The 25,321-nt window shown below is 32.0% G+C and overlaps 2 protein-coding genes and 1 long non-coding RNA gene across 15 annotated transcripts in view; 1 reads left to right on the plus strand and 2 right to left on the minus strand.

Moving 5' to 3' along the window:
* Positions 1 to 25,321, plus strand: part of LOC127734608 (uncharacterized) — a 120,788-nt gene that overhangs the window by 71,460 nt on the left and 24,007 nt on the right. For 3 of the 9 annotated variants that reach the window (XM_052244575.1, XM_052244574.1, XM_052244581.1), the window contains exon 1: positions 24,625 to 24,717. The exons of the other annotated variants lie outside the window; for them this stretch is intronic. The gene's annotated coding sequence lies outside the window, so the exon portion shown is untranslated. Of the gene's footprint in view, positions 1 to 24,624; positions 24,718 to 25,321 lie in introns of those variants that run through there. 9 annotated transcript variants of the gene reach the window in all.
* The window catches only part of LOC127734602 (phosphatidylinositol 3-kinase catalytic subunit type 3-like), a 123,842-nt gene that overhangs the window by 46,033 nt on the left and 52,488 nt on the right, over positions 1 to 25,321 (minus strand). The window contains exons 17-23 of one of the 5 annotated variants that reach the window (XM_052244559.1): positions 24,012 to 24,081; positions 22,347 to 22,499; positions 19,908 to 19,982; positions 17,950 to 18,118; positions 16,473 to 16,563; positions 14,654 to 14,779; positions 11,570 to 11,592 (exon numbers count right to left, since the gene is read on the minus strand). In XM_052244559.1, coding sequence (XP_052100519.1) covers positions 11,578 to 11,592; positions 14,654 to 14,779; positions 16,473 to 16,563; positions 17,950 to 18,118; positions 19,908 to 19,982; positions 22,347 to 22,499; positions 24,012 to 24,081 — 699 coding nt within the window. In that variant the 3' untranslated portion in view covers positions 11,570 to 11,577. Of the gene's footprint in view, positions 1 to 11,303; positions 11,593 to 14,653; positions 14,780 to 16,472; positions 16,564 to 17,949; positions 18,119 to 19,907; positions 19,983 to 22,346; positions 22,500 to 24,011; positions 24,082 to 25,321 lie in introns of those variants that run through there. The other 4 variants (XM_052244557.1, XM_052244560.1, XM_052244561.1 and 1 more) reach the window with 4 other exon arrangements.
* LOC127734620 (uncharacterized) lies at positions 515 to 5,832 on the minus strand. Its single transcript, XR_007997676.1, has 2 exons — positions 5,060 to 5,832; positions 515 to 1,539 (listed from the first exon to the last, which is right to left on the minus strand). It is a non-coding gene; the product is annotated as an uncharacterized LOC127734620 (long non-coding RNA).

Genomic DNA, 25,321 nt, shown 5'->3' on the forward strand with positions numbered 1-25,321 from the left:
GAAAACGATAATCAAAGTACTAAAAGCTCTCATGGAAAGACGGTTAGATTCAAAATACATGCAATTAGCAATTTGAAACTGCTAATTGCATGTTTTGTCTTTAACCTGTTTCCTTGAGTATATCTGGCACCTGTTTTTATATGTACTTTAATAATCATAATGAAATATAAGCACAGAAATGTGCTGAATCCGCATATTTATTCAAATGTAATGTTGTTGGAAATTTTCCATGCTACTCATGAACATTAATTTGTGTGTAATTATGCCCGTTATTCAATATTTTGGTCCAATAGTACCTGATATGGAGGCTGTAAAATTAGAAAAACACAAATCCTAACATTAGTCAAAATGAAAAGAGCTTGGTTACATGTAGGTCAGGTTTGAAAAGGTGATGACAGAATATTTTTTTATCAATTTTTAACTAAAAAAAACAAATCAGAATCTTTTTTTTTCCAGTGTAAATTACACAAAATTTTAGCTTTTTTTGTTTGTTTTTATACAATAAGACACTGAATCCTTTACATTTCTTTTTAATAGCCCATAATGACATTCAAATGATTAATCATTATCATGATTATAGAATTTATAGTTCATAAAATCATTGATACCAGCTGACTTGGCAAAAACTGATCAACTTTCAATTTACAGCAAAAGTAGCAATATCTTTGTCTTTGTACTATTCTATGAATTGTCACTTCCATTCTGGCTTATAATTCTCATTGTATATTCACAAAAACAAGATCAACACATCTAATATCTACCATGATTAGCATAATTCTTATTTTGGGTAGGTTCTCTCTATCGTCACTTATTCACTTTCATTTTCAGAAACTAACTGTTTGGTGGTTGAGGTCTCTGATTTTTCGTACAGAAAGTATGCATTGATTCTTTTAGTTTTTTAAGTTGTTAATCGGTTTCCTTTTTAACAAATTATCCAACTTGGGCAACTATTGCAGTTTATGTAATTTGGAGCTTCATTATAATCATGATTATCATGATTATGACTAAATACCATGATTACATAAAATATGGAATTTTTCCAGTTCTACACCAGCTTCACAGATACATGTATAAGTAGTTTTGGACTTGCAGTGTGAATCTTAATACTTTTCTCTTACTGCTATGTAGCCTTTCCAACTCCATTTTCTGAATATCTGCTGACATTTTATTCAGTATCCTACATAACTGCTAAGTTCAATATATCGACCATATCCACACATGAATATTTGCACTTTGAAGCCTGGAAATTCAGTCTTGTCCTATCCTATTAAACATGTACTATAATTTCTATCCTTTTGAAACATTTTGTACATGTTTTTTCAAGTATGAAATTTCTCCACAACTTCTATCATGATTTATGCAGATCAGGACATGCACAGAAAAAAATTAACATGTGCATCATGCTAAACGGTAAGTAGCTTTGACTGTTGAAATTTCATTCATAGGCGGCTTGTTTTCTTGTACATTGTACATATCAGTTATACTGCTCTAGCAATGAATAGCTTCGAAAGTATGTGCTCACTGAATAGCCTGGACGACCTGAAACATGAAAAAATTACATTGTTAGATATACAAATATAACCCTTTTGAACAGAAACCAAAATATGACAGAAAGAAACAACATCTTATATATATATAACAAAAAACAATTTTAATACAATCGACAATGATGTTGGGTTGCTGTCCCATTGACATATAATCCACATCTCCTTTTACTCATGTGCATGATGTGTGCAAAAAACTGATGTAACTATACATGTACATGTATGTACATACTAATATGATAACTTTAAATTAGATTTTTAAATCCCAACCTTAAAAATACATGTATTCCAGCCCTGAGAACAATTTCGATTTCGCCTGCATGGTTAACATTGAAATGTAAACAGAATTGGTTAATTTAAATTTTAACTTACTTTTACTCATTTTTAAAATAACGAATTTCAATCATGACAATAATTATGAGAGTGAGAGAGTATAGTATCATGCATGGCAATACATAGTCCCCTACCGGTTAAAATTTCATTATACTGGAGCAAAATGCTATACTTAATCTATAACTTGGCATGGTGTATTGTAATAAATATCAAGTCAATATCTACAACCATGATAAAAAAATGTGCGGAAACCTGAATATTTGAGTGAATTTATTAAGTCTATTGACCATAACTCTGGGCAAAATCATCGGAACGGAACAAAATTTGAACTTGATCTGTAACTTGTTATGATGAAAATAGATATCAAATATCAAATCAATATTTTCAAGCACAAAGAAAAAATGTGAGGTAAACTGATTTTCCGAACTGATGGAAAGACAGACAGACAGATAGACGGAGTGCAAACCAAAAATTCAATGCGGAGGGGGCATTTAGTTTTACCCTTGTCCGTCCATACATACGGACGTCCCAAAATTGGTTTCCGTTCTCTAACTTAAGTTTTCCTCAACCAAATGTTATCAAACTTATACACAATGCTAATTACCACAAAACATAGATCAAGTTTGAATTTTGGTGGCGTCACTTGAACCGTTCTAGAGTTATGCCCCTTTATAAATGAAAAAAATGCAAAATTTTTCATTTCCGTTCTCTAACTTAAGTTTGCCTCATCCAAATATTATGAAACTTATACACAATGCTTAGTAACACAATACACAGATCAAGTTTGAATTTTGGGGGTGTCACTTTTACTGTTCTCCGGTTATGCCCCTTTACAAATTTTTTTTCCAAAAATATCAATGTCATTATTCAAGTAATTTTTTTTTAAATTAGAGTTATCTTCCTTTGTCCATGATTATAGTTAAATCAACTACAATCAATGCTTTATACAATACAATGTTTAATTTTGCCTTCCACTGATAAAACACAGATCAAGTTGAATTTGGGTAGTGTCACTTTAACCATTATTGAGTTATGCCCCTTTATAAATCGAAAAATTGCAAAATTTTTAGTTTCCATTCTGTAACTTAAGTTTGCCCCAACCAAACATTATGAAACCTATACACAATACTCATTACCACAAAACTAAGATCAAGTACAAATATTGTTTCCGTTTTCTAACTTTAGTTTGCCTCAACCAAATGTTATGAAACTTATACACAATGCTTATTACTACATAATACAGATTAAGTACGAAATTCCGTGGCGTCACTTTTACCATTCTTGAGTTATGTCCGTTTATAAACATAAAAATTGCTGAATTTTTCGTTTCCATTCTCTAACTTTAGTTTGTCTCAACCAAATGTTATAAAACTTATACACAACCGTTCTAGAGTTATGCGTGTTTACAAATATAAAAATTGCTGAAATTTTCGTTTCTGTTCTCTACTTAAGTTAGCCTCAACCACATGTTATGACACTTACACACAATGCTTATTACCACAAAACTCAGTTCAAATTTGGGTAGCGTCACTTTTACCGTTCTTCAGTTATGTCCCTTAGCTTTATAACTATATGATATGCAAGCGGGGGCATCATCTGTGTCCACATGTGGACACAATCCACATTTATGTTGTATAATGATCGATAATTGTTTTAAACAAAAAGTGTAAATTTTGACAATTGAAAATGAGGGATTATTAGCAGATTGTTATAAAAATAATAAGGAGACGTGGTATGATTGCCAATGAGACAACTATCCACCAAAGTTCAAATGAAGTGCATGTATGTAAGCAATAAGAGGCAACCATTTGGCCTTCAACAATGAAGAAAACCCATACTCATACAGAATCACTGGTTATAAGTCCTGGACATGAAGAATGTCAACTGAGAAAACTAACAGCATATTTTCATATCAAAATAATATACGAAAAACCAATATATATATATATGACAGACAAGAACCAACGACAACCACTGTTTCTGTTAAATTAATTCCCAGTTCATATGAAAGATAACGAAAAATTTAGAGCTTGACATAGATGATACATGTACTACACCTGTTATTGTAATCTGCATGTTGATAGATAATACATACGACATGTATGAAGGATATATATATCACCAATGATTTTGATTTGGGAAAATTTTGTCATTAGGTTGCTGACTTTATTAACCCTTTTATTTATTTTATGTATTTAATCATTTGTTATTGTAAACAACTTGAGCTCTTTTCACAAAAAATCTTGCAACATTATTGATCGAAAATTATACTGAAATGTAATGCCTAAAATTTGGTTTTGGTACATATGTCATGTATGTTTGCAATGTAAGAGACAAATGAACAGCTTTGCCATTAGCTCCTGTTGCTGTTACAAAAATAAAAGTTCAATAACTTCTCAATGCCATATCAGATGGACGGATGGACTTACAAAGTTATACCATAATAAGTCCCATAAACGGGCATATAAAAATGTATTGCCTATTGGAAATATATGTAAATTTTTTGGGGCCCTTTATAGCTTGCTGTTCGGTGTGAGCCAATGCTCCGTGTTGAAGGCCGTACCTTGACCTATAATGGTTTACTTTTATAAATTGTAACTTGGATGGAGAGTTGTCTCATTGGCACTCATACCACATCTTCCTATATCTAGTAAATACATGTATTATTATATATCTTGCCAAAATTACATTCATGACATTAATATTTATGTACATGTATACATGATGGATATATGTATTTGTCACAAAAAAGTGACTGCAGGGACTTTCTATACTAACAAAGTATAGACTGTCCCTGGTGACTGTTACCCGGGAAATCCCCCCCCCCCCCCCACCCCCACCCCCCGGAAAGATTTTCTTAATTGGGCTCGTCAGAGACTCTGGACTTGGAATCCTAAACTGTAAAATGATTACAGCTGCGGTTAAATTTCCTTAGAACTATAGATATTGTATCACAGGCCCCATCCTGTAGCCAGGATTTTCCAAGGGGAGGTTACATTGACTCGCAATACAATCATAACAGAACATCGACTTACACAGTGCTTATTTGTTTTACGGGGGGGGGGGGGGGGCTTCATACTAACCCCTCGAATCCCCCCTGGCTATAATGGGTGTGTATTGGCAGACCCTTCTTTGGTGCTTAATATTATATATGCAGACAATGATTCATTTGTTATATTTACCTGCTGTAGTTTACATGCTGTATGTGTCTGTTCAGTTTTCTGTACGGAAGTCCAAGACCTGCTTTTAACTTGACGTTCATTGTGGTCATAATAGCAACAGCAAACTAAATTCCTTCTTCTCTTCACCTCAATATAATCTCTCTGTGTCAGCTCTTCGTTTCTATTATATCTGACACTCAGTGACAGGACATTTTCGTGCACAAGCACTGAGCTGACAAAATGTGAGAATACTCAAGAATTTTCTCTTCATATTGCAATATTGACATCAATACAAAGTGTGATGTATCTTTATGCCACTCAAAGAGCTTAGGTAAGGTCCTACTAACACAAGAAGGCTTAGTAAGTTTGTTGCTAGTGTCAGGGAGGTCTGCATATGAGCAGTTACCTTCTTTATAGTCTTATGGAGAACAATTTACAGGGAGATAACTCTTGATAACAATTATTTAGTGAAAGTTACAATATCTTATTTATTCAGATGTTATACATTTGCAAAGTATCTTATCTGAATAAAATCTTTGAAATGTTCAAAATTGAACATTTAAAATGATAATAACATCATATTTTGTTTGATATATACCCAAAATTAGTTTAGTAAAAAATGTGGGAAAAGGCTTGAGGTGGGTTTTTAGAGTTAAAAATAAGGCTATTTCTACTAATTTGCCATGGGTGGATTTTTTATATTTTTTTAATCCAATAAAAAGGTGTGTAAAGAAATTTATTTCATGTATTTATGTGCTCACCTTTTTGAAAACCAGTGACTTGAACTTGGCTAGTAAATGACATATAAACAAGGAATTATTTGAATCTGGAATAATTTTGAATTCTGGAAAATTGATGAGAAATATATGATGAAAACTAACCCAACTAAATAGGGTTAGCCATGCGCGCATGGCTAAGGTGGGTTAGTTAGTTCATACTGAAATGATAGTGAAAGTAAAATTAACCTTAGCCATGCACGCATGGCTAACCCTATTTAGTTGGGTTAGTTTTCATCATACATTTCTAATCAATTTTCCAGAATTCAAAATTATTCCAGATTCAAATAATTCCTTGTTTATACAAAATAAGGCATTAAAGAGAGCACCCTTTAAGTGTGCCAAAAAATAGAAAATGCTTTATAAATGCATAATTTATGATCTTTCATATATATTTCCACAATATAAATGACTAGAAACCCAATAGAACTAATTTGATGACTTTTAAAGTACTTTCAACTAAACATATATTTGAAGGTTTTTTTTAGCTAATTTTATTCAATTATGCAAATTAGCTTGTTACTAAAAATAGACACAATTCAGAGAAGTCTAAAACATATTTTCTGGTTTCCATTGAACCTAAGATATCAAAAAACTTCATTAGCTGGAAAAGTTTTAACCACCCTCCTGGACGATTTTTCAAATTTTGCATGGTTTTCTGTGAGACAAGCTCTTTTAAAAAGACGTTGAGTAAGGAGAAAATTATAAATAAGTCATATTTTCAGGAATGAAATGATCTATAGTTTGAACTATAAGAAGACTTACCAATAAAACCATTTGGCTAATATAAAATTATTACATTCTCTTTCTATAAGGAATGTCACTCTGTTGACAGATACCACTATCATACCATTCTGTTTAGTTCTTTAACTAATACAGGTCGGTTATCAACAGGAAAACATGTCAAGCCCCAACCCAGACCTATGAGCTAAGAATACAAATTTTACCATTCAAGTTAATTAGTGAAGTCGGACAACTTACAATCAAACCGTATCCCTAATATGGAAAACCTATTGCATACAGTATCTGAAAAACAAACCGCACCACAACCTTTACGTTGAACTATGAAAATGAGCTGGTCAGGTGAAAGCTGCCGAATGAACATGAATGCCTGAAATCAATCAATACACCAAATATAGTATATGTAAAAAGCAATCATCCCAGACTTGACCTAAAATGTTGACGGGGTTAAAGAAAAAAATGTTAGAATTTCTTTTATTTTCTTTCTGATGTTTTTTGCAGGAGAGAAAAAGAAAAGAAGAAGTGCTTGCAATAAGTCACACAGTTAGTTCCCATAGGAATTCCGAAAATTTGATGATCTGATAATAATAGCTAACAAAAATACACTGTCAAGCAAGAAATATAATTCATGTCTGAATATGTCCACGAACAAAGATTTTTATATCTAAAGAAAGACATGTGATTACTTCAAAAGATGAAATCAAGACCTGAATTATCAAAAGCTAATTCAATTTGTTTACCAAGTTTTTTTTAACAGATGATGTGAAATTGTAGCTAAAAAGAAAAATCAAAACTACACCAAAAACGAATAATTACTATATGAATTAAAAATTAAAAATGACTTTTTCTAAGATTTCACCAGAATATGTTTAAATGAATGAAATGTCGGACTTCTATGTACGATGGACATAATTGCAATATTAAATAATAAATTTGTTAACGGGAGTATGTGAACTTTTTAGAAAAACAGATAATTTAGTAGTGGTACAAGCTGGTATAAAGAGGGATATATAAGTTTTGTGTAATTTGAGCTACCAGTATAATAATTCTATATACTTCTAGGAAAAGGACAACGAATGTATGCTACATCAACTGGATAAAGAATAACATGGTCTTCTTACTTACCAATGATAAAGCTTTATACAAATAGTTTACACTGTTATATTCCTATGACTTGCATCCTGAGACATTCGTTTCAGGCAAGTTAATAATAATATATCAGTAATCATAACAATACACCGAGGGATCTTTGATCCTCCGGAAGGGTAAGCAGCTCTTTGTCCACATTAAAACTGTCATGTTCATGAAAGTTTAAAAGTCCATTGGTTGTATTTGTCAACTCATACTTGATCTGTTACATTATATAAGTGAAAAAGATGTTGACTTCTTTGAAATCAGTCAATCAGCAACTTCTCATTACACTAATATAGTCTAAAATCAGCTATTTATATGACTATATTCACAGGCTTGCATTAATGATTACTTTTTACCTATTGAATTATCGGCCACTTTTAATCCACTATTTTATTTTTGAAAAGGTGGAGCTCATGTTTGCTGGCAGTCGGGTCATCTGCCACAGTTTAAGAGAATACCAAAAATATCATTTCAGGTAAGTTTGAGTATCATTTGGTCCTTTATTACAATTTTTACAATTTTCTATGATTGTTTATACCAACTTCGAACGTGCAAGGCTCTCATGGGTAGTCAAGGTCGTTAAAAACAAGAGGCTCTCAAGAGCCTGAATCGCTCACCTGTATTTCAAAGGAGAAGATTTTTAAATGTTAGCAAACGATGAACAAATTGTGTAAAATTGTCTTTAAAGGGCAATAACTCCTTACGGGGTCAATTGACAATTTTGGTCATATTAACTTTTTTGTAGATCTTACTTTGCTGAACATTATTGCTGCTTACAGTTTATATATATCTATAATAATATTCAAAATAATAACAACAAACTGCAAAATTTTGTTAAAACTACCAATTCGGTGGCAGCAACCCAACAATGGGTTGTTCGATTCGTCTGATAATTTCAGGGCCGATAGATCTTGACCAATTAAACAATTTTACCCCATGTCACATTTGCTCTAAAAGATTTAGTTTTTGAGATATAAGCCAAAAACTGCATTTGACCCTTATGTTCTATTTTTAGCCATGGCAGCCATGTTTGTCGATGGATACAAACTTCGGATACAATTTATAAACAAGAAACCTTAAGGAACATTTAGTTAAAGTTTGAAGGTAATTGGCCCAGTAGTTTCAGAGAAGATTTTTAAATGTTAGCAAACTTGATGAACAAATTGTGTAAAATTGCCTTTAAAGGGCAATAACTCCTTAAAAGGTCAATTGACAATTATGGTCATATTAACTTTTTTGTAGATCTTACTTTGCTGAACATTATTGCTGCTTACAGTTTATATATATATCTATAATAATATTCAAAATAATAACAAAAAACTGCAAAATTTTGTTAAAACTACCAATTCGGTGGCAGCAACCCAACAATGGGTTGTTCGATTTGTCTGAAAATTTCAGAGCTGATAGATCTTGACCAATTGAACAATTTTACCCCCTGTCAGATTTGCTCTAAAAGCTTTAGTTTTTGAGATATAAGCCAAAAACTGCATTTGACCTATGTTCTATTTTTAGCCATGGCGGCCATGTTTGTCAATGGATCAAAACTTCGGATACAATTTATAAACTAGATACCCTAAGGAACATTTAGTTAAAGTTTGAAGGTATTTGGCCCAGTAGTTTCAGAGGAGAAGATTTTTAAAATAGTTTACGACGACAGACGACGACAGACGACGGACGACGACGGACGCCAAGTGATGACATAAGCTCACATGGGTCCCTTCGTGCCCCGGTGACCTAAAAACCTCGTCGTCGTCATCTGCATATGGGATATACATTTCACAACTCATTCGGTATTCAAGAGCTTGCAGCTGCTACTCAGACTTTACAAAACGTCACCAGTGTCTGAGCAGAAAGTTGATGAACCAGGATTATGTCAAAGAACGTCTCGTCCTTTTTCTAAAAAAAAGTTCATTATACGATACCAAGACCTTATTGATAAATCTTAATCCGTTTCATCAACTTTACAAATAATACATTATGGTCTTGAAGTATAGATTCTAGGTACTGACATTGTTTATTATCCTAATTGCGTGTTATAGTGTTCTTTTATTTGTCTTTGTAAATTATTAACCTTTACTGTCTATAGAAATAAGAAGATGTGATATGAGTGCCAATGAGACAACTCTCCATCCAAGTCCCAATGTGTAAAAAGTAAACAATTATAGGTCAAAATATGGCTTTCAACACGGAGCCTTGTCTCACACCGCACAGCAAGCTATAAAGTGCCATAAAATGACTAGTGTAAAACAATTCAAACTAGAAAACCAACGGTCTAATCTATATAAAAAACGAGAAACGATAAAACACTTATGAACCACATCAACAAACGACAACCACTGAACAGGCTCCTGACTTAGGACAGGTGCATACAAATGCAGCGGGTTTAAACGTTTTAACAGGCGCCAACCTTCACCCTAACCTGAAACAGTAGTGTAACATTACAACATAAAATCATAAAAGTACATTTTTGGTAATATCCTTTTGGCATGGCTTGGTACTTATAAATCTCGGCATTGTGTTGTGTTGTACTATGGTCATTTTTGGTATTCATTTTTGCTTATGTGCTTTGTCTATATGCGATTTTGATTTTCTTTGTTGACATATTTGTTTGTTTTATAGTGATTAAGGTTATAAGACAATGTTGACTGCTGCAATCCTATTTTTGACATTTATTCCTATTATATCTGTTTGTTATGTTCACTCATTGTTGTCAATATAATGGAATAATATGCGACTGTAATACAAGTGAGATGTTTAGCTAGCTATAAAACCAGGTTTAATCCACCAATTTCTACATAAGGAAATGCCTGTACCAAGTCAGGAATATGACAGTTGATTTCCATACTTTTGATGTGTTTGAGCTTTTGATTTTGCCATTTGATAAGGGACTTTCCGTTTAGAATTTTCCTTGGAGTTTGGTATTTTTGTTGTTTTACATTTTGGTTGATTTTACTCGTGTTTCATTTTCAATAATAGCAGTAATGTTGGTTTGTGGAAAGGGTCACCAGAATTAATTTTTGAATACCAATCTTAGATGATATAGGCCAAGTTTGGTTTATGTTGGTCCACTGATTTTAGAGAAGCAGATTTAACAAAATAATACAAAAATGCCAAGTGAAGGTCATATAAAAATAATAAGATGTGATATAATTGCAAATGAGACAACTCTTCACCAGAGACCAAATGACATAGAAGTTAACAACTATAGGTCATCGTATAGCCTTCAACAATGAGCAAAACCCATATTGCATAGTAAGTATAAAAGGCCCCAAAATGAAAATGTACAACTATTCAAACAAGAAAACTAACAGCTTGATTCATGTACAAAACAATAAACGAAAAAACAATCATGATACTGTAAACCAACTTATTTTCGCGGATACTTTATTTAGCGTTAAGCCATTTCTAGTCCACTTTACAGCGATTTAAATTTACTTGATGTAGTTAAATAAGGAAAGATCCAAGTTTTACATGTTCGTGACGATTTATATTCGCGTTATTTTTCTACTTGCGAAAGTCATGAAAATAAATCGCTCGCGAAAATTAGTTGGTTTACAGTATACAGTTCTTTCCTTTTTGGACTGATAAGCTATGACATTAATAATAATAATATATTAGAGACATGATAGTTTAATATATGAAATAGCATTAAATTATAAAATATTGCACATCAAAACAAGAAACAAATAAAGTAAATTAAATTAATCATTACCCATGAATAATTAGACATTGAAATAGTTTGTATAATTGTCTTTAATGATATATTCATCAGTCATAGAACAAAAGTTATATGTCTTCATGAATAGAACAAAAATCTTGATGTGTTTGATTATTACAAACTGATGAAGTTATTCTCTTAATTAAAGTTCTTGCATAGAACCCGCTGGTTCATTTCCTCCAATACTGAAAAATAAAATAAAAGTTATTATGAAATAGATTAATTATGATATTTATCTTTGATGTTTTTGCAATCATTATTTTGTTTCATGTCTTGCATGAATAAAATAAATGTATTATTTGAATTCAGAATTAAAGACATTTAGTGATCAAGTTTACATACCAAACCCAACTACCCCAGATATAAAAGGAAAGAGTTTATAGTAAACTGCTGGCATACCTGGCATACATGTTTCTATTTACATTTTTAATATGATTTGTCATACTGTAATATTGTGTAGTGAAAATATATATTAGTTATTAAGACCTTGACATTAGACATAATGACTTCAAAATCCAATAGATTATTCTATTAATAATCTATCATTATAAATGACCATATATCCAAATAAGGTTGCATTACAAAAAAAAAAGTTTGATTTATCATCTGGAAACTCTTCTGTACGAATTTTAGTCTATTTTTAATACCTATGACCTTGACCTGCAATGTAGTGGTCTTAATATCAATAGGTCTCTTCTTTTCAGGATAGGTGACCAAATAGTCCAGAAGGTTTGCAATTGAGATATAAGTCATTTGGTTAAGAATCTGGAAACCACTTTCCTGTACAAATGTTGGTCTATTATTATTAACCTTGACTTTTTCTTTGATCTGAGACATGGACCAAAAAATCAATATGATTTTTCCTCTCATTATATGTGACCAAACGGTCAAGAAAGAATGCAATCATATATATATATATACAAAAACCATTTTCCTGCACAAATTTCTGTCAATTTTAGTAACCAAAATGACTGATGGACTGACTTACAGATAAATGGGCCAACTTCAAAACATCTATATCAAGGGGTAAAATAAATATAGGCCATAATTATTTCTCATTGTGAGTGTATCACAAAATGCTAGCAATATAATATCTGTTTTTAACAGACCACACGCACATTGATTAATTTCTAGTGTTCTTGTAGCAATTGATAATTTATTTATATTTCAACTTGCTTGCTTGCTTACGGTAGCCTATGTCATTGAGTCAATTTTGTTTTGCTTTACAACATTTTTATGTCATAATGGATAGGTAACAACTGGAACTTTAAGCTTTTTCATTTTAATGATGATCTGATTGTATTTACTGCTCATTAAAATTATCAATTACTTTGACTATTGCATGGACTAATTTTCTTGTCTTCAGGACACATTGGACATGATCATGACTCATGTTGGAGCAAAAATGGTAGTTAACCATGAAATTAATGAATCCGCAGCTAGTAGATGGGTCAATATCCCTAATGCGCCTCAACTTGAGGAACACAGAAGTTGTGCATAAACAATAAATCTCTGTGTAGTGATATTGGACATGTTTCTATTTTTAACAAGTGACTGAGCTTAACCATTTGTGTTGATTTGAAAAGTAGAGGACCATAGAATAAATGTGTAAAAACTATGGAGTTATTAAATGAATGCAAAGTATTAAATTTTCAAAGAACTTATTGTGTGAAAAAAGGGATTTTTTACCACCAGGAGCCGCATCACGAAAGGATTTTCAGGGTGTGCTAATTTACGGAAAAATGAATCACACTTCGTACCCCGAAAATTGAACCACATATGTGAAAATGTCTCAGCTTCGAAATGAGCCATCATGCATATCCAAGTTTACGATATGGACTGTGCTTCAGAGGAAAAGGTTACCATTACCGCCGATGGAAAATCAATTACGCATATTGCCCCAATTTATCAGATTTATTTTAGAAGTTGTCAGACTGAATTATGCATGATTGCATCTTGTACACCAGAGAAAATTGTGAAAATGAAGGTTAGTTGTCTTTTATAAATACCTAGTTATCACAGTTGGTTCTTGATTAACATTATTTTTAAAGATCAGCAACAATTTGCGCATATGAAATGTTTTACTGGCACAGAGCTGGAGCACTTCTTTTAGGCACAATCAAACTTTGTTTACAATTTCATGCATGATCGAGACCCTGAAAGGCACATGTCATTGACTTGAAAAAGGGTTTTACTTCTTATGGAATCATTGAATATTGTAAAATAGTAAGTCAACATGACACACTAAAGACATTGTTATGTTATTATTATTCCAGTCTACAGGAGTAGCTTATAATCAAGGGAAATAACACTCTTCGTACGAGTACAATTTGATACAAGTGTTTTACACCAATATTTGACCATTAATTAGCAGCTGGTCATTAAAATATGCAAATAAACAGACACAAATATTTTAAGAAAAGTATAATTGCTGTATTTTAATGCACAATAGCAAATCACAAGATATCGTCTTTTCTCGGTGAAAAAGTGAACTTGAGGAACACAAAAGTTTTGCTTAAACAAAAAATCTCTGTGTAGTGATATTGGACATGTTTCTATTTTTAACAAGTGACTGAGCTTAACCATTTGTGTTGATTTGAAAAGTAGAGGATAATAGAATAAATGGGTTAAAACTATGGAGTTATTAAATGTATGCAAAGAATTAAATTTTCAAAGAACTTATTGTGTGAAAAAAGGGATTTTTTACCACCAGGAGCTGCATCATGAAAGGATTTTCGGGGTGTGCTAATTTACAGGAAAATGAATCACACTTCCTACCCCCAAAATTTAACCACATATGTGAAAATGTCTCAGCTTCGAAATGAGCCATCATGCATATCCAGGTTTACGATATGGACTGTGCTACAGAGGAAAACATTAGAATTACCACCTATGAAAAATCAATTACGCATATTGCCCTAGATGTCCTTTTTTCTGTGGTCCAGATGTAATTATTCTGAACTTAAGAGATGGAATGAATAAATGCTAAATACATAATAGCTTTTAGTTTTGATGTTTATTATCAAAAGTACCTTTTTGATCACAAAGAAGGTATACAAATCTACATTTTACTGTTGCATTAAGAATCTTTTTGATCACAAGGCATTTTTTGTTGCCATTCATATCATATTCCTTATAAACACAATGTGTTATTAAGGGATAACATTCAATCATATATAACTACGAACAAATTACTTTAAGTTTGATTCTCGTTAAACTTTTATTATTCAGTTTCATTGTACCTACCTGGGCCATTTTATGCAGATTCTCAAACACAGCAGCCATCATAGCAGTTACACTGATTTCAATCAAATTTTGCATGTAGTGTACAGCTTCTTCATCATTCAAATGGAGTACAAATTTATCTTGTACCTGATAAATTGATAACATAAAGTAATTAATGTAGTAAATTATTTGCAACATACTTTCATGAAAACAAGGGGAGCATTTTCCAGAAAAACGTGCAAAATTAAGTAAAAATTAGCAAGAACAACATCTCAACAATAATAGTCTTGTTTACTGCTGCTCGACCACGACAGAGTCGACTGTTAAATACACCTCTGTCCTAATATTTACTGATTCAAACCTATTTTATCATGTTGATTCTTTTTTTTATTATTAATTTTTATAAAGATAAAGTTAAGTTTGCATTTTGTCTGTTTCTGGTGGTTGGTATTCAGCTAGGTTTTCAAATGTGTAAACTTTTATTAGTATTACAGCAGAGAGTAGTAGAGTATTCTGTGAAAAACAATATGTCATTCACATGTGGAGCATTATCTGCTTACCCTTCCTGAGCACCTAGATCACCACAGGGTTTAGTTGGGGTTTGCGTTGCTCAGTCTATAGTTTTTTTAGTTGTGTCTTCTAGACTGTTGTGTGTTTTTTTGTCATTTTCTTTTTTGGCATGCCTTGTCGGTTCCTTATCAACTTATGAGTTTGACTATGCCTTTGGTATCTTCCACCTCTCTCTTAGGCAAATCATTCAATTATACATGCATGGATAACAATACATCTATTATTACAAATATATTTTCTTTTTAATGTATCCCGTGCATCTGGATTTTCTTATTTCTTACTTTTAATATTAAAAAATGTGCTTCGTCGAGCGCAGCTCGATACGACCACAGAGGTCCAACCCTGAACAGTTGGGGCAAAAATGGACACAATACTCAAGCTTGATACAGGTCTGAATTTGGATTGTAATTTAAAATTTGACACATTATAGGTTTCTGAAACAGAATAAATGTAGTCAAAGAACTTGAAATTGGTTATATGATTTGAATTTATATTCAATTGAAGATTTCTTGCTGTTGAGCAATACACTGTGCTGTTGCACAATACTTAGTAAATCTGTTTTCATACTATATACAAAGAATTAGCAAAATAAATTGTGACCCCCAATTTTTTTTGGGGGAAAATTGATAATTTCTTAAATCTTTTTTACCCCCACCCCACCCCCCCCCCCCCCACCCCTCCAAAAATATAATATTTGAAGAAATTTTCTTTTTGTAAAATGTGGTACAATTTAAGAGACATCCATACACTTAAACACAAGTTATTGTCTGAAAACTAGAAAAATGCTTGTTTTGGCCCCTTTTTGGTCCCTAATTCCTGAACGGTTTGGGCAATTACCCCCCAAAATGAATCCCAACCTTCTACTTGTGGTACAATTTCAGAGCAATCAAAATACTTATATACACAAGTTCTTGTCCTAAAACTAGAAAAATGCTTGTTTTGGGCCCCTTTTTTTGTCCCCTAATTCCTAAACGGTTGGGACCATCACACCCAAAAACAATCCCAACCTTCCTTTTGTGGTATTGAACCTTTTGCTAAAATTTCATAGAGATCCATACACTTAAACTAAAGTTATTGTGTGGAAACCAAATGTCTTCTGACGACGACAACGTGATAGCAATATACGAACGCAATTTTTTTGCGGTCGTATAAAAATCACATGTTTCAAAGTATGTACATTGGACTGTCAAATGGAGAAAGGCAGCCACAGCATCTCTAGCAATCAACTAATCAAATGATTCAAGTATTTTTGTAAACAAAATGACATTACCTTTTTCACAGTTTTATCAGGCTCTAATGCGATATCAGGAATGCTGGCATCTACAACCAGGGCAAACAAGTTCAATATCAAATTAGCAGACCTGTAAATATATAGCAAATATACATCAGCATAACAATTTGGTTAAATTTTTTTTTAAAGATTGACAAAAATCTATATATTTCAGATCTAATTGAGAATGATATTTTAATTTATATTGTATCCTTATGGAACCATATCAATGCTCATTTGTAAGTAAGGTTCAAAAGTTCACTTATACATATTCCTTTCAAGATAGCCATTTAAGGTCAACAATTGAGAAGTTTATTTGACATATAAGACAGTGTATGCTTCCTTGTCTAATCTAGATAAATGTTATCTAATACAAGAGTAACTACTACAAAAACAATTCATTCTTGCAAAAAATTTAGAGTAGACATTAAAGGAGTCTCAGAAGCAGCCTCCCAATTTAAAAGTTTGAAATAAAAATGGTAAAAATACTTGCATTTTAAAATATTAGTCTAATTGTACAATAAAAGGAAGAAATACCTAGTTCACATCAACATAAATATTTCCTCTGACATAATTTACAAGTGTTTTTTTTTTCAACTTTTGATGGAAAAACATTCAGATAGATACATATAAAGAACATTTTGACTCTAAAAGGAACCAGAAAGTCAGAATAAATTCAAGTCCAGTCATTGAATAAATGGAACCAGTTTATATATGACATAGGTGTATGCACAGACAGCACCATCTAAATGCATTAATGTGATTGTGATTATTATGCTAATATATCATGTACTTCAATATCCCACCAACAAGATACTTCAAAAGCAATTTGTGTTCCTACACTCAACCAATCACTGGCTACATAATATACTTTATTATACTTCATGTCAAAATGCCAGATTTTGATTGGTTAATATGAGAGAGACAATTTACTCTATTCCATGGCAAATACTCTATTACCCTTCACCAAGACGCTTGATCAAGTGTGCGCTTTATTAAATATGGATAGTTGTTATGTACAAGACGTCATAGTTTATTACTTTGAATTTGAAATTTAATAGACAGTACTAACAGAACATTCAGTATAATAAATTAAATAACACATATCTGAGAGGGTGATAGAGCAGATTGTTACCCCTCGAAAAGACATTGTCAACCTTGGCTTCGCCTCAGTTGACAATGTTTTCTCGGAACAATCTGCTCTATCACCCTCTCAGCTATGTGTTATTTATAAAGTATCTCTTCTCTACTATTTCGCCACAATGAGCATTCAATGAACATGATTTCACATGTGCCTCATAATGGATAATCAATTAGAATGCAATATAAAGTGTTCCTGTGCCATTCAGTCAGTATGTATCTATCTTCAACTAAAAGGTGACTATGTGTTCTTTAAGATCTTCAATAAATGATTATGCAACTGGTTCCTATCTTTCTTCAATCATTATCATGGTAACAAACAATCCAATGCATTTACCTTCTCAGTGCAAGAAATGAAGTGTAACAGTGTTTCTTGAAGTCATGGAAATGATCAGAATTTGTTCCTCCCATGGCATCTACCATTTCTCTGCTTAGTCGCATTGGTGGTGGAAGAACCTTTGGATCACGTCCAAGTATATAACCAAAATCTACATGGAATAATTTTCCTAGAAATAAACAAAACAGTAAAATATAGCAACATGTTCAATTAAAATTAATAACCAACTAGAGGCTCTCAAGAGCCTGTGTCACTCACCTGTATTTACTGATGCTTTGGAAATCATGTAAAATAAGGTTAAATTCATAATTAATAGTATTAGATATTAGATATTATAATGATATCTAAGATAATAACAAAAAACTGCAAAATTTTAGTAAAATTAATAACTCAGGGGCAGCAACCCAACAACGGGTTGTCGGATTCGTCTGAAAATTTCAGGGCAGATAATTCTAAATCTGATGAACATATTTGCCACCTGTCAGATTTGCTCTAAATGCTTTAGTTTCAGAGATATAAACCAAAAACTGCATTATACCCTGCCACCTGTCAGATTTGCTCTAACTGCTTTAGTTTCAGAGATATAAACCAAAAACTGCATTTTACCCCTATGTTCTATTTTTAACCAAGTCGGCCATGATGGTTGGAAGGCGGGGTCATCGGACAAATTTTTTAAACTAGATACCCTAATAATGATTATGGCCAAGTATGGTTAAATTTGTCTCAGTAGTTTCAGAGAAGAAGATTTTTGTAAAAGATTACAAAAATTTACAAAAAATTGTTAAAAATTGACTATTAAGGGCAATAACTCCTAAAGAGGTCGACTGACAATTTTGGTCATGACAACTTATTTGTAGATCTTATTTTGCTGAACATTATGGCTGTTTACAGTTTATCTCTATCTATAATAATATTCAAGATAATAACCAAAAACTGCAAAATTCCTTTAAATTTACCAATTCAGGGGCAGCAACCCAACAACAGGTTGTCAGATTTGTCTGAAAATTTCAGGGCAGATAGATCTTGACCTGATAATCAGTTTTACCCTTTGTCAGATTTACTCTCAATGCTTTGGTTTCAGAGATATAAGCCAAAATCTACATTTTACCCCTATGGTCTATTTTTAGTCATGGCGGCCATCTTGGTTGGTTGGCGGGGTCATCGGACACATTTTTTAAACTAGATACCCTAATGATGATTGTGGCCAAGTTTGGTTAAATTTGGCCCAGTGGTTTCAGAGGAGAAGATTTTTGTTTAAAGCTAACGAACCCGACGACAATGACGACGGACCCAAGCACTTGGCCCTTCGGGCAAGGTGAGCTAAAAATCTACATGGAATAATTTTCCTGGAAATAAATGAAACCAACCGTAAAATATAACAGAGAATCTAAGTATTATACCAAAATCTACAAGGAATAATTTTCCTAGAAATAAACGAAACTAAAATATAGCAACACGTTCAATCAAATAACCAAAATCTACATGGAATAGTTTTTTCTGAAAATAAATAAAAGAAGCAGTAAAATATAACAGTTAATTGATTTCCAATCATTTTTTGTTTCATAATTAATTTAACATTAGGGAGGAATTACTTTGAACATAATACCACAAGTATGTTTTCTTGAATCAGTCAACTCCATTTTGCAACAAGGATATTTAAGTATTTTTAATCTTTTTAAAAAATCAAGGATCTCCCTGTTCAAGTTTCTGCTTTATACTGTTTTGTTTTGTTTGAATAATAGATGAATGCAATACCCCAATAAGACAGCAACATAACAACACAAAAAAAGACCAAAAGGCGTCTAGAAGTATATAAATGATCTTAGAAATATTGATATCCAATATAACAAAATACTTTACCAGAAATTAAAAATAAATTAAGCATTTCATTTTCCTATAATCACATTTAATCCCATACTTTTCATATTTTGTAATGCTGTGTTGTTGTGTTTACTTACCATTTTTTGTCAGAAGTAAATTATCTAAATGTCTGTCACCAACACCTAGTAAATATGTCACTACACAGTAACCAGCTGTAATAAAGACAAAAATGTTAACTATATATATAACTACACCTTTTCATTTTCCAGATCATAACTACTCTTAAGGAGTAATCATAGTTTACTGTATAGTTATTTGCAGTTACAAAGTTCACCAAGAATCGCTATTACCCATACAAAACGTTAGCTCAATTACACTCCTCTAGAGAAAGCAATAACACATTGCTCAATTTCAAACCTGTGCCTTGTTGAGAAAGATTAAGATATTCTGTTCCACTATTGCAGGTGATATGCGCCTTATATGGTTTCCAACGAAGATTATAATTATAGCACTCTTTGAAATAGCTGGTAGGAATATATCATCTTATGGATCTTGCACTGAGTTTTTAATATAATTTTTCAATATTTGGGAATTGAAAAGTATGGTAATATTACAACTAGAACTAAAGTCTCTCAGATCAATTAGAAATTAGGAATCCCCAAACTGGGTGATATTTTTATAGCAAGTAGATTGTGTGTTATTCAACATTTTATTAATTTATATAAATATATAGGAACCTTGTGGTACAATGTCAGAGAGATCCATACACTTACACACAAGTTATTGTCTGGAAGTTACAAAAATGCTTATTTTTGGCCCCTTTTTGGCCCCTAATTCCTAAACTGTTGGTACCATAACCCCCAAAATCAATCCTAACCTTCCTTCCGTGGTATTGAACCTTATGGTAAAATTTCATGGAGATCCATTCACTTAAACTAAAGTTAGAGTGCTAAAACCAATGCGTCTTCGGACGACACGAAAATGTGTACATGTGAAATTATAATATGTATGTATCATGGTTAATGCAAAAGTATAGATTTCATTAGTTTTAGAGGGAGTCTGTCAGCAATTTGATCTTATTCTATGGTAAATCATGACAAATGCAGGATATCTAGTTGCTTTAATGATATATAGGTGTAAGTATTAAAAAAAACTAATATTCGACTATATTGTATCAAATCCAATCATCATGATAAATGCAGGTAGTTTAAATATATGTAATTGAATGAAAGCAAAGTAATGCTGTGAAACGTTTTTTTTTTTTTTTGCAAAGTTTAAATTCACAATATATAGGAACAAATCTGGAAAAGAAGATATATTTTCTTGTTTCTCTTGCTTCTTCATTGAATCTTCCTTATAGATAAAATTTACAGGGGGGGGGGGGGGGGTATTTTTAATGTTTTTGCAAAATTAGCAAAGAAAGAAGCCTTCACTAAAAATTTCCCACCTTACGGTTTCTGATTCAGAATTAAAATGGAAAACATAAAATGTATCAATAACACAGAAATTAGGTAACAATGATCTACTGTTTGATCAAAAACTATGTTTCTTATTTAAAAGAAAATGTAACCTCAGGACCTTTATCATGAGGATCAATCTCATCCATGATTATTTTGCCTTTTTAAGACCAAAGCTCTTCCAATACATGAAACTAGAAATTACCCGCGACATCACAAATACATGACACAATTAAAGTACCTACGCCTTATTTTAAGCCTGGATTTTTAGTATTCGTATTGTCATCTGAAAGTCGTGCGGATTATAAGGTGCATAGTTTTCTCTGCTATCAAATTCTTTCAGTTTGAACCCGTCCTGATTTTCTTACTACAACCGGAAAATTCATGTGACAAAGATTGAATTTAGTAGTATTAATCCCTGTATAATGACACAGTTCATGACCTCGTTATTTTAGTATAATAGATTTCCCGGGCAGTACGTCGACTGAGCATGCGAGGAAGCAATTAAGACACGGATCAATAACGGTCTCCGAATTTGGATATTTTCTAAAGAATTGGCGTTTTCTGTGCAAAAAAGATTGTTTCAAAGACAAATTTAGGAAGTACAAAACACTACATTTATACATCATATCACAAATATTTCCCACTTTGTATGGTTTTAGAGGAGTTGCGGCTCAATGAAATCGGTTTCTTCCTTTATCGCACCATGGGTAAATTATCATGTTGTGATTAGTTTAATGCCGTCACATGGTGACCCTCTGTTGATCCGTAGGGGGTTAGTAAATTTCATAAGGGGTTGATGACGTCATGTCTACTGTTAATGGTGACGTCATCTATTAATGTTGTTGTATTTCATTGTTTATTTTTCTACAAAACGCAGCAGAAAAGTCCAGCGTGCGATAAATTCGTTATACGGTTCACTACTGACCCCTTACGGACCATAGAGGGTGAATAAAATCCATAGGAAATTCGGACTTCGGCCTCACCCCCTATGGATTGAACTAACCCTCTATGGATCTGTAGGGTGTCAGTAGCAAACCATATAACTTATATTAGTAGTATAGATACATAGCAACAACTTCAAATAAAGAGTGTCTACAGCACATAATTAAACCCTACCACAACTTTTAATATAGTTGTCAATGACCTCTGGTGAGATACCATAGGCTGCTCCTTCCATTGGAGCATGCTTCTTTAGAAAATTATGTATAGTCCCATCTGTTGCTAATAGTTCTGCTAAAGGTAGGCATTCTTCAATCATCTGAACAAAACCTGTGTAAGAAAATGTATACATCTATAAAGAGTCTTCTATTTCTAAAATTTTTAAATCTCAATGTGAAAATTTACTCATTATATATAGCTGTAGTGAAATTTTTGCATATATACTCTGGATTAGGTTGAACATTTTGAATATATCTGTGTTATAAATGATCACAGATATTTTCTAATTGTCATAGACAAAATCCCATCTTCCTTTCTGACATCATTTTATTAATTGATTTTTCCTTCTCACAAGCAAAATGGTGCTTGTTGATTAGAAATCAAGCTTTTTTGCTCCTTAATAAGATTTTTAGAAGTAATTAAATTATATCTAACCACTTTTTCAAAGATATTACATCATTACAACAGTTAAACCCAATCTTCCAAATGTATATCTTCCTTGTTTAAAGAAAAAAAAAGATCATTGGAGTACTTGTTGGTCCTTGGTCATTAGTTACTGGCAATTAATAAGTTAATAATAAACTTGTTTTAGATTACTAGATTAAACAAATATATAATTTAAAAGGGGTCAAAGTCTCAAATAGCCAGATTCCATTATTTGGGACTAATTAATGTGAAATGTTTATAGGGTAGTGCTATTACACCAAGGTGAAGAAGAATTTGAAAACTTGTACCCTTTTTCATAAATTTTGCTGAAAAATGACTGAAAATCCTGAAATAACTCCATAATAGCAGGTGCACCATTTTTGCATATATGCAATATTCATGGGAAGTTTAACGAATCGGGTTTGAAAACTGTAGGAGTTGATTTCACAGCCAGTCCTGCCACCCATCTACCCAACTTCCCCATGCTATTAGCTACTTTTGGACTCAACCCAGCCAAAAAATAATACTGCTGAATTACAGATAAATGCACAGCTTCACCTTCTAAAAGTTTAATAAAAATGCATCTATTGTCATGCTAAGGATATCCCCTCTATTAAATCAATGTATCTGAAACTGTGACAAAAATATTATTTCTAATTCAACACATTAAATTTTGAATATTGGCAAATAGTAAGGAGTTGTCTCACAGATCCAAAAAGCACTTGCACGTTACAATTTATTATTGTTAAGTTGATGACAAAATACAATGGCAAGGAAAAATAAAATTAAAGCTTTAAATTATTTTCAGTCAGTACATCACCATGTGAACATATTTTGGAAGCTATTACATTTAAAATATAAAGAAATGTCCCATAAATACTTAAATTCAGCTGAAAAAAGTTTGTACCCGTTATGACCTGAGATTTTCTTCTTCAATGCAGGTCATGACCTGCATTTTCATTTTCATAGGCTGACAGGTATGATACCATGTCATTCTCTTCTGTACAGTGAAGTTAAAAGTATGGGGAAACAAGATGCAGGTGTTTGAAAGGGAAAAAATTCCACATACTTAACAACTCATCTATTTTAAGCTGCTGACCAAGTATGAAGTTGTTCTGTAAAGTCAAATGGATGTACAGTGTGATTTCAAACTAGCAAACGCTTTTAAAGTGGAGTATAATTATATAATTCACTTACCATGTTTGCTGCTTGTTGCTAATACTTTATATGGCGTTAGTTTTAAGTCTAAATTTTCTGTCTGAAGTAGCTGAAAATAATTATAAATAGTTCAGTTAGAATATAATTTGTCATGGAAGGCAAAAGATTACAGCTGGCAACTGCGGGAAACCTTAAACAAATTATGACCAGATCCATTCAGGACAAAGAATTTCAGACATTTTATATAAAGGATTTTAAGTTACAATTACAGTAAGTCATTAATTTGATGAGACAACAGAAGGACAGACATACAGATATAAACCAGTGAACTCCATATTTTTTCAAACAGGGTTATGATAATTAATTGTTTGATTGTTGTCTTCATAGTTTAAAATATTTCATACATATTCAGGACAATAAATGATGATCAAGGTAATTTTGTTTTTACTTAAAGAACTATATATATTAAGGGTTCAAATATTTTGTAACGTCATACCAGCAGACATTAGATGTAACAGCTTCAGCTAAAGATCATAGCAGCAATATACCGTAGCTACCCTTGTACTAATTTAAGTGCAATCCAACAAAATGATTTGTAGCCAAGTAAAGAATTTGAGTTAACTCCCTTTCAATGCATATCATCTGACATGGTAAAAAATAGCAAAGGGAAATTCCAATTATAATAGACAGCCATTTTCTTAAATTGGGAAGTGAAAGAAAAGATTATTTAAAACTAATGTAAAAGGTAATTCAGAAAAATATTAACAAAAACAAAACTTCTATATAGCTATTATGCATCAATATAGATTATTGTTTATTTAAGTGTATAATATGATTCATGTATAATAAAACTAAAAGTGAAAGTTAAAATACTTTTAAATATTAACACTAAAATATAATCAATTTAACATTTAGTATTGATCTGCCAGTGAAACCCCAAAACAAGAGGCTCAATTGAACTTTATCTCACATTTGACATATACAGTTATATGACACTCAATAATAGTAGAATATATTGACTTAAAGGAAATTCCAATCACTATATATATTACTACAAAGTTCTTTTAAGATTAAATAAGTAGATACCATATAAATAAATATACCATTAAAGCTGGAATGTTTGTGCTACTTCATCATCACGACATATAGAAACATCTATATATTATTCTGACATAAAATTTAAAAATGAATATATGGAAGAAAAGTCCAAAAAGTCGATGTGATGTCATGCCTTCACACAGTGAATTAAATGAAAACTCATCATTTAAGAATTTCAATAAATTCAGACATTATCAGAAACAAGAGTGGATTAAAATTGTTTTAAATACTAGTGGGTGTCAAGGTCATTT

This window comes from Mytilus californianus, unplaced genomic scaffold (assembly GCF_021869535.1).
Source record: "Mytilus californianus isolate M0D057914Y unplaced genomic scaffold, xbMytCali1.0.p SCAF_3, whole genome shotgun sequence".
Taxonomy (NCBI): Eukaryota; Metazoa; Mollusca; class Bivalvia; order Mytilida; family Mytilidae; genus Mytilus; species Mytilus californianus.